The sequence below is a fragment of the Elephantulus edwardii genome, unplaced genomic scaffold (genome assembly GCF_000299155.1).
Source record: "Elephantulus edwardii isolate Elephantulus edwardi_28Jun2011 unplaced genomic scaffold, EleEdw1.0 scaffold00004, whole genome shotgun sequence".
In the NCBI taxonomy this organism is placed as follows: Eukaryota; Metazoa; Chordata; class Mammalia; order Macroscelidea; family Macroscelididae; genus Elephantulus; species Elephantulus edwardii.
This window is the reverse complement of record NW_006399754.1, coordinates 16,176,867-16,187,706: the sequence shown is the minus strand read 5'-3', so window position 1 is coordinate 16,187,706 and position 10,840 is coordinate 16,176,867. Positions and strand designations below refer to the sequence as shown.

General features: G+C 44.3%; 1 protein-coding gene across 2 annotated transcripts in view; it reads left to right on the top strand.

Moving 5' to 3' along the window:
• The window catches only part of CLDN10 (claudin 10), a 178,311-nt gene extending 170,658 nt beyond the window's left edge, over positions 1 to 7,653 (top strand). For both annotated transcript variants that reach the window (XM_006879570.1, XM_006879569.1), the window contains exons 4-5: positions 6,376 to 6,483; positions 7,530 to 7,653. In XM_006879570.1, the coding sequence (XP_006879632.1) occupies positions 6,376 to 6,483; positions 7,530 to 7,653 (232 nt within the window). The remainder of the gene's footprint in view (positions 1 to 6,375; positions 6,484 to 7,529) is intronic.
• Positions 7,654 to 10,840: the final 3,187 nt, after the last annotated feature.

Sequence of the window (10,840 nt, the reverse complement as noted above, 5' to 3'; positions counted from 1 at the left end):
TGGAGCTTCCTGATTAAAACAAGCTTGGAAGCAGGAGTGGTATCCACTTCTGAAATAGCTTGCCTCCAGAAACCCTATGAACTTGGAGAAACGATGAAAGTTATGCAAGTGTTCAGGTCTTTCATTCATAGAGTCGCTGAGCTGTCTACAACTCATTAGCACTTAACAACTACTGCTGGTACTTTGGGTCAGTCTGTACGCTGAGCAAATAATTTAAGAACCTGGATGGACGCTATGAAGAAGAATGTGGGATCAGGACCAGACGAAGTCTCATCAACAACCTGCATTATGCAGATGACATAACCTTGCTGGCTGAAAGTGAGAAGGACTTGAATAGCTTGCTTCAGAAGATCAAGAATTGCATCTCAGCATCAAGAAGACAAAGGTCCTCATGAATGGCCAATGGACCAATAAGTAACATTATGATAGATGGAGAATAGATTGAAGTGTCAACAACTTATCTCACTTGGATCCATTTTCAGTATCCTTGGTACCAGGAGTCAGGAAATCAGGAGACATATCCAGTGGGCAAGTCTGCTGCCAGGGACCTCTCCAAAATAGTGAAGACCGGTGATGTTGAAGACTAAAGTTTGCCAGGCCATGGTCTTTACAATTGCTTGTTATGTGTCTGAAAGCTGGACAATGAATAAAGATGACTGAAGGATAATAAGGATGCTTTTGAGGTTTAGTGTTGGAGAAGAATATTGAATATCCTGTGGACTGCTGAAAGAACAGGCAGATATGTCTTGGAGAGGGTACAGTCAGAATGCTTCTTGGAAGCAAGAATGACAAAGTTTTGTCTTACATACTTGGGACATGTTGTTAGCAGAGACGGTTCCTTGGAGAGGGACATAATGATTGGAACGGTATAAGAATGTTGTTGTTGTTGATTGTCTTAGAGTCGAGCATGACTCATAGAAATCCTATGAACAAAAGCCTTTCTACAACTATTGATATTTATTAAAGTTCATAGAGTTTACGGAGGCATGTTATTTAGGAAGTGGATGCCACCCCTTGCTTCCAAGTATAAGGATGAGGAAGAATATATTTCAGTAAACAGACTCTGCCGTGAATGTGTTCACCTAGTTCCCGTGTGTTATGTTTTATAAATTTAATCACCATTGGACCTTGCCCATCATTACCCTGTCTTTTCAGGTCCCCACCAGACCCTTCCCATTTCCTTCCCCACCTCCTTCCATTCTGTGGCTTCTCCCCTGTTCATCCTCAGCCTTGAGTCTTCAAACATATTTTACTAGGTATCCTTTTCTTTTTACAATAATGGTTTTATGCACTATTTGCCCTTATGAGACTGAGCTAGTTCATTTAGCATAATGTTTTCCAGTCTTTCCCATGTTATGTAATATGTTTTGAAATTGTTTCTCCTGAGTGCTGCATAGTTTTCCACTGTGTGAATGTACCACAGTTTCTCAATCCATTCTTTTGTGGTTGGACATTGGGCTGTTTCCATGTACTTGCAAAGGTGAATAACACTGCTATGAACACTGGTGTACAAATCTCCATCTGTGTCTCAGTTCTAATTTCCTTCAGGTAGATTCTACTGAAGATTATCCAAAAACAACTGGAACAACACATCAGCAGAGAACTGCCAGAAGTCTGGGCTGGGTTTAGAAGGGGCCGTGGTACTAGGGATATTATAGCTGATGTTAGATGGATTTTGGCTGAAAGCAGGGAATACCAGAGGAATGTATATCTGTGTTTCATTGACTATGCAAAGAAGTTTGACTGTGTGGACCATAACAAATTGTGGCTGACTCTGAGAAGGATGGGAATACCAGAACACTTGATAGTGCTAATGAGAAACCTATACTTGGACCAAGAGGGAGTCGTCAGAACAGAGCAAGGAAACACTGCATGGTTCAAAATTGGGAAGGGTGTATGCCAGGGATGTGTCCTGTCTCCATACCTTTTCAACCTGTATGCAGAACAGATTATCTGGGAGGCTAGGCTCTATGAGGAGGAATGTGGGGTCAAGATTGGTGGAAGATCTATCAACAATCTGTGATATGCAGATGACACAACCCTGCTTGCTGAAACTGAAGAGGACCTGAAGCACTTGCGGCAGAGGGTCAAAGATTTCAGCCTCCAATATGGATTGAGGCTCAATGCCAAGAAGACAAAGATTCTCACCACTAGACCAACTGGTAGCATCAGGATGGATGGTGAAGAGATTGAGATTGTTCACAGCTTTAGTTTGCTTGGCTCCACAGTCAACACTCTCGGCACCAGTAGACAGGAAATTAAAAGACTTATAGCCATGGGAAAGTCAGCTGTTAGGGACCTCTCCAAAGTACTGAAGAACAATGGTGTCTCTCTGGAGATGAAGGTGCATCTGATACAGGCCTTTGCTATCACTTGTTATGCATCAGAGAGTTGAACAATGACTAAGGAGGATAGAAGGAGAATCGATGCCTTTGATCTGTGGTGCTGGAGAAGAGTATTGAGGGTACCATGGACTGCCAAGAAAACAGATTCATCCTGGAGAGGGTCAAACCAGGCGGCTCCTTGGAGGCAAGGATTCTGAGGCTCCGTCTAACATACTTTGGACATGTTGTAAGGAGGGACAGGTCTTTGGAGAGGGACATCATGCTTGGGAGGGTGGAGGGACAGCGCAGGAGAGGAAGGCCCTCTATGAGGTGGATTGATTCAGTGACTGGGGTAATCGGGATGGGTGTATCAGAAATGGTGTGATTGGCACAGGACAGAGTCGCAAGCGACTTGATGGCAAACAACAACATATTCCTAATAGTGGAAGAGCTGGGTTACATGGAGTTTCTATGAGGACCAATATTTGTATCTTAGATTGCTTGCTGCTTGAAAGCTTGTGAAGCTCTGGTCACTAGTCACCAACGTGGGCTATAGATCATTGTCCTTGTTCCTGTATGCTACCTGTTGACCCTGAAGTAGCCTGAAACTATGATCCCGAGTCCCCAGACCCAGCAACTCATTCTCTCAAGGTATTTGGGCAGAACTGACCAAATGCTTTACTGCATTTATGGGTGTTATCAGCACATACGAATACATGTGTAGACCTATCCACTCTCAGACTTATATTCATGGGCATCGTGTCATTCATTTTGTACACCTGTTCAGCTTGTGTTTCTGAATCTATTGAAGCAATAAAGTCATTGCTGTGGGGTCAGAACCAACGCATAGCTGCCGCTCCATCCTGTTTTCTGAGAGGAGACTGTCTCCCAGAGCAGCTGGTGGAGTCACACAGATGCCCTCGGGTTGGCAGGGCAACTCCACCCACTAGAATCTCCCACGGTCTGCCAAGGGAACACACAAATGTGCCCTAGAGGAAGTGTAACCGGGATGCTCTTTAGAGGCTAGGATGGTGAACTTCTTTTTCTGCCGTAGAGACAAGGGTGGTCTCACATGCTTTGAGCATGTGGTCCAGAGGGTCAGTGCTTGGAAACGGACACCACGCTGGGAAAGGTGGAGGGTCAGAGACAGAGAGGAAGACCCTTAATAAGATTGGACTGACACAGAGACTGGAACAATGGGCTCGAGCGTATCAGAGATGGTTGGTGGCACAAGATGCAACAAGACTCATTGTTCACCAGGTCCTGTGAGGTGCACTTGATGACCCCCACCAACGTGTCTCAGTTGTTCCCCTTTGTGTCTTCCAATATTATTTTGCTGTGTGGCATCATAATTAGTAAAACTTCGTTCCTGACATTCCCAGTTTATCTGTTTTGCTCTCTTCTTAAAGGAGAACTTTCCCTCCGGCCCTTATTTGGGCTGGTTTTTCGTCCAGACTGTATGTGGGGTTTTCCCCACCGATACCAGCCATGCTGTTCTGCCATTCCTCCGAGTAGAACCGCTGGGTAATTTTCCGCTCCCAGCAGATCATTTGGGCTCCAGGGCAGGAAGTGGTGGTTCCCTCTAGTTTTCCATTCTGGCTGTGTCCTGTCTCCCCGTAAGGGTAACACAAGTGTGTGAGGGGCTCGCTGGGCAGCGCCCCTCGGGGACATGACCCCACACTTGATGTGCAAGGGCAGGCACTGAAATTGCGTCAGAGACAAGTCCGTGCACATAACTGACCCACAGACGGGCTGCTTCCTGTTCCCCTGGCTCGAGGGCCTGGCCATGCCATGCCATTGTCACTGCTGAGGGACGATGCTGAAGCCTGCCCATAGCAATGCAGCACAGAGAAGAGGGAGATGGGGCTCACATGTCCAGGATGCCCGTGTCAACTGCTGTGACCAGCCCAGTGCGGCCCTGAAATGCACACTGCCCAGTCCTGCACCCAGTTCAGTGTGGGCAGCATCAGATCTTGGGTCTGGGCCTCACCCAGAGGCCCCACCACTGACTCTCCCACAGCCCAGTGTTATATATCAAACGTGGAATCTCCATTCCCTTTGGCCTGTTTCACACTGAAGTTTGGTCAGCCCGAGAATGGCGTTTTATCAGTTTTTACTCGTAGTGGAAGCCTGTGAGTTTGTTAATGTCATCTATTTTTTAAGTTTTCTTATGGAAGAAAACCCAAAACCACCAAAACCCCAAACGAACCATGAGAATCCATGGTCCTAAAGATGTCACTGTGCTTTTATGCCTCATTTCTTTCTCTGGGGTGAATGTTCCTACCCCAAAAGGATTGCCTTTGGTCCCCACTGAAAACTGGTGAGGGTTGGGGTTTCTCCCCGCCTCCTGTCTTCAGTAGCATTTAGTTTCCCCTAATAGGATTTTTTTTACATTCTTTGTATCGTGACCTTCCCAAGGGAGGGACTGTCTCATTTCTCTTTATATCCGCTCCAGTGGCCACGAAAGGATTGTCACCTGCCACCAAGGAGATGCATAACCTGCAGCTTGTTGTTGTCCAAGGGTATTTCTGTGTCTCTCCAGGGTAGTAGTGGTGAGATAATGCTGTATTTATTATTGACCCTTATGACTCTTGTACATAGGGTCGCTATGAGTCGCAAGCGACTCGATGGCACATAACAACAACATGGCCCCTTGCATGATTGGCATCTGTTGCTCTCGGCTGTCAAGCTGATGACAATTTATATATTTATAGCTCATGTTGAGTAAAACGACAGAGCTAAGGAAAACTTCCCTGTAGATTCCCAGGCCTGCTCCTTACCATGGAGTCCATAGCCTCGCTTAGCGGGAGCTGTGTGCTGCTAACCCAAGGTACCATGTCTCCAGCAGTTCAAATCCTCCAGCAGCTGTGGGAGGAAGATGGGCAGTCTCCCCACCCCGTGGATCTCTAGACATGGAAACCCACTAGGGGGCGGCTTTGAGTCCGTTCTGAGTCTTTGGCTCCTTACAGAAGCACATCTCCAGGTTTTTTTTTTTTTTAGCCACAGGTGAGTTTGAAACACCAGCTGTGCAGTTAACATCCAAGCACTTAAAACACTGCTCAAAAAAAAAAAACCACTAAAAAACAAACCCCCACTGCTCCACCAGGGTTCTTTTTTCTCCAACTAGCAAGTGACCAAAACAAAGGCATTCCCCCACCCCCCCACCAACTACTCACACCAAAAGCTGTTGTTATTCAGTTGATTCCAGTAGTCTGTTTAAGTACATTTATCTTCTGGCATATAAAGTAGATGGAAATTTCTGTGAGGTTACGGTAGGCCCAGAGGGAAGATGCTGGGTGACTGTAGAAACCAAGTTATAACTTGGTTTCATATCTACCATGGTTGAAGGAGGTGGTCTAGTGGGTAAGGAGTTGCCTGGCCAACCTTGCCACTTCGCAGGATGGGAAATTCCCTGTGTGATTTACAGCCTGTTGGAGGGTCAGGTATGAGTGGTTCTTATTTGCTGGCAACAAGTCCCCTCATTTCCCTTTCAAGATGGAGAAATAATAACAACAGTTACCATTTAAAAAAAAAAAAGGCCAAACTGTTGTAAAATGGGACTGATATCAGGGTTGGGGTAAGACTGAGAAAAACTGGATAAATTGTGTATACTGCACTGAAACAGATGAGGGAATGAATAATTTAAAAGCGATGTATGATAGGGTATTATGGTTATCACAAGAGTCCACAATTAAGGTTGCATAGTGGAATGTACTTGGGGTGGTGGGAGGGGTGCGAGGGGACTGTGTATCAGGGAGGGAGTCTTTCTTTTACTTTTGAAAGAGAGGAACGAACTGGGGGTGGCGGGGGCAGGGGAGGGCTGGGCTGGGCGGGGAGAGAAGTGCAGCAATGAATGGAAATCCAAAATCTGTAAATGTTCATTAAAATTATTTTTTAAAAAAGGCCAAAACAGGATGCATACACAAGGTGTTATTACTTCAAATTCTGATCGCAAGAATTACGGTGAGCATTGCGTGCCCGTTGCTGGCTGGTGGTGTTAAATACTGTTTACTTTCCAAATGAGTGAGCATTGTCCTTCTGCCCGTCACAGGTACGAGTTAGGGGCCGCTCTGTTCATCGGCTGGGCGGGAGCCTCCCTCTGCATAATCGGTGGTGTCATATTTTGCTTCTCAATATCGGACAACAGCAAAACACCCAGGTAGGAGCATGAAAATGACCTGGGGGAAAATGCAGTGCCGTTCCAAATGGTCTCCATGTAGACCCAACTACCGTCTCAAAATCCCACAGTTTAAAAAAAAAAAAGCCCACAGTTAGGAATACAGTTAATAGAAACCAAAGGGCTAAGATAGCCCAGAACTACTTATTAATACAGTCGTTCTTACTGAGAACTTCATTTGAAAACCAGAATGCTATTCTGCTGATGGTCAGTTGTGAAGGGCACAGCTCTAAAGATGTCGGGACAGCAGAATCAGCACACCTAGGCCAGGAAGATGAGGGCTTGTTTCTTTGTATGGAGTCCCTGGGCAGTGAGTTAACAAGCTTTGTGACTAACAGGTTAGAATCAAAGCAGAGCTACCTCACAATAAAGGCTGAATAAAATAAAAATAAAATGAAAATAAAATAAGGCTGAATAAAATCTAGTTCAGAAACAGTTATCCACTGGCATCCCTAAGCAGTTCTCCACAGCCACACTTGGGGTGTCCAGGAGCTGGGGTTCAGGCAGCAACTGAGTGGATTCCTTTCACTTTGGCCTTGTGATTTCACGTCAACAGGAACCTCTCTGATGAAGGGGACTATCAAAGCCCTACATTCTAGGAAGATCAACTTTAAAAGAGTTTTTAAAAAGGAATGGTTCGCTAAATGGACAAGCCATGGGTTTCTTCTGGAGAGAATCTGTCAAACTAGAACGGACAGGGAAAGAGTTCTTGTTCTGAAGGGAGGGAAACGTAGTAAGGGGAGATTTAGACTTAGCTCTTCACAGAATCTGGTTGGCCAAGTAGAGGGTCCGTGAAAGAGGGGAGACCTTCAGTGAAATGGATGGACAGTGACCACAGGGCTGGGCTTGTGCAAGGCAGAGGCTGTGAGGATGGAGCAGGCCAGGGTTTCCATCATCGGACAGCTGTGATCGCCTTTTACAGCACCGAACATTAATAATTCACAGAACCAGGGCAGACAGCCTGCTCCTTGTATTTGCCCTCTGAATAGAATGTAATCTAGCAAGCTTTCTCTTTGCTTCCCTTTTAGAATGGGATACGCATACAACGGGCCCACGTCAGTCATGTCTTCTCGGACCAAGTACCACGGCGGAGAGGGAGATTTTAAAACCACAAACCCTTCAAAACAGTTTGATAAAAATGCTTATGTCTAAGAGTGGCACTGCGAGCCCTGCCTTGACTTTGTTACTAAACATGAACTGTCCACAAAATGATTCCACCAAGGTCCTCCTGTGATTAACACTCAAAACTATTTTTAAAATATGAATTGGAAGCATCTGTTGATTGTGTGGATGTAAATGTTCTTACATAGTTATGTACTAATCATTTTTCTGTCATGGCTTTCTATATAAAAGAAAATAAACTGGTTATTTACAGGATGTGTGTAGAGTTTATCCACTTAGAGAGTATGTATTTTGTATTTAGCATCAAAGAAGAATAGGTAATAATTGCTTTCTCCTTCATACATTGAGGTCTTGGTCCTTTGCTTCTGGGTGTGGCTTCTCATGTCTATATTAAACTGAAGGTCCAAGAGGAGACTTGTAACACTGGAGGACAATCAGCTAATCTTCAAGGGTTTGGGTACAGGGGACGTATTATTCTTGGCTGCCTGCTTCTTGTTTCTTACACCGATCTCGCCTGGCTGTCTCCAGGCTATGTGCTGAAGAAAAGGGCACTGAGACCAACACATTCTGCTCTTTGACCTTGTACTCCCACCTTAGATAACTATCTCTGCGTCTTTGACACATAAAAAGGTCTGAGATACAACATGAGCTGAGCCGGGGACACTGGTCATCGCTAGCTTTGAAAACTCCTCCAAGAAACCATGGGTTCTGTGTGGTCCCTTCCTCCTCTGAATGGGTGGGCTCAGTTTGGGTGTCTGTCGGATCCTGTGAATGGATCTGCATCACTAAGCATTGTTTCCTCTAGCTGTGAAGTTGTTCCACTGACTTCTGAACAGAGGAAAACCGTATCCCAGAGCCAGTGTGTCCAGCCTCGTGCAGGAAGGGTGAGGAGTCAGTTAACAGAGTGCAGTTCCAGACACCGGGCTCTCCGCAGCTCACTGAAACTCTCACAGCCTCCTGTGGCAGATTCTTCTGTTATGCTGAACATGCAGATAAGGAAATTAAAGCCAAGGGTTTCAGGAGCTCGTGATGGGAAATGACAAAACCAGGACTCTGAACTCAGGCCAGAAGATAAGCTTTGGTATCTGTGATATGTATGTGTAAGAAACTTTGCATTAATCATGGCATGAGTAAAGAGGAAGCATGGAAAATGCAAAAGAAAATTACACAGCTTCTCAAGGAGCTCTGGTGGCCTAGCGACAAGAAGCTGCACTGCAATCCCAGAAGTGCACAGGTTCGAATTCACCAGATGCTCTGCTGGAGAAGGAGGGACAGTCTCCTCCTGTACCAGTCAGATCTGATTTGACGGTACATGCACAAATTAATAAAAAAATTTAAAAGAAAAAATTATACAGCTTCCTCATGAAGACAGAAGTCAACAACCAAGCTTGTTAGAATACCCATGACACAGTAATACTCAAATTATCTTTTCTGTAGATGTAAATGGACTGAAATACTGGTAAAAGACATAGACTTTCTCTCTGCCGCCCACTCCTAGCTGACCCTCCATTGGTTTCCTGAGGCTGTAAATCTCACAGGAGGAGACTGCCCATCTTTCTCTCACAGTCACTGGGGGATTCGAGTCCACAGAGGTGCCACCTTTGGGCTAACAGCCTGTGAACCACCATGAGGACTAAAGACCCTCATCTCAACATCTCTGCTGAGTTTGTAAATAACTTCATCTCACATTTATAGATATAACAGCAGCTCAAATTGTTCTAATTAAATGAACGAATACTGCATGTCCAGACAAAAAAAGCCTGGGACTGAATGGGCAACCTGAGAAACATCTGTTGACTAAATCAAACAGGGAACCACGGAGGCCCTGTGCTGCCTAGGGCTTATGTGGTATTCTCTGTCCTTCCTGCCCTGTGAAAATGTGCTAGAGTTATCTATTCTAGCTTATAGAAACGTACACAGCAAGTTAGAACATTGGCGCACAATGGCACCTTACTTGGAAGAATTTTTTTGACAAGGTGGGGATGGGCTACAAGTAAAAAGGACCTTGGTGGTCGAAGAAAGATCCGTCCTAACAATTCAGATATTGGTACAAGTACCAAGGCAAGCTCTGGTTCAGTACATTACCCAAGAAAAGGAAATTTAATGCAGAAATCATATCTCCAAGTACCTTGGTATATGTCTCTAATAACTCCGCCATAATCCCATTGATGTTATGGAGGATTTTACTTAGAAGGTTTGTAAAATAAGGAGAGATCTCAAACCCAACAGATATTACTGGTAGTTAAAAGGTTACAGGTTTTTTTTTTAAAGACAGTACAGATAGTACTACAAAGTATAAAAATGCAAAAACAGTACATCAGAACTTTCTGACTTTTGACAATGCCATTCTTTGAGGTATTTTTATAATATGGGTCAGATATTTAAAAAGTTTTTTTAAAAAAAGAATAAACTACATTCTCATGGGAATTCAGTAATAACTCAATGTTCTATTCTTAGTCTGATAAACTACCTGGCCTTTAAAATGGTTATTACAGTTTATTTATAAAATATCCAAATTAAAGATGCTTCTTGCTTAAAATTGTTTATCAAGTTTTAAAATAAGCACTTTTAATAGCAACATGCTTACAATGGCTCAATGCTGCCCCTTGATGATCATACCTGGGGGAAAATGTGTTTAAAGTGGTCCCAGTTACTTAAAAATTCTAAATTTACTTCTAAGTGAAAAATAACCAGTCCACATAAAAAAGTTCTCGCAGATTCTACCAATTCTTTTGTAAAGATATAGAAGTTTACAGTACTTCCAATGTGTGACAATTTACATAAGAATGCAGATACTAAAGAAAAAACTTCTAGGCATCTAAACCGAAATGTGTCATGATTTAAAAGTATGAAATAAAATTCACTTAAGAATTAGTTGAAAAAGACACTTAACACTGGAGTACTGTTCTGAAGAGAAAACTTTTTATGACTTCAGTTGGCATGTTCTTTTTAAGTGGCAAAAGTCATCAACACCTTTATCTGCTTCAAAATACTGCTGGTAACTTGCTTCTCAATACTGCACTGCTGCCAGCGGCGACCCCCTTCTGAGGGTGCAGACCCCGTCCTGAGGGTGCAGATCCCGTCCTGAGGGTGCAGACCCCTTTCTGAGGGTGCAGACCCCATTCTGAGGGTGCAGACCCCGTCCTGAGGGTAAAGACCCCATTCTGAGGATGGAGACCCCCTTCTGAGGATGGAAACCTCCTTCTGAGGGTGCAGA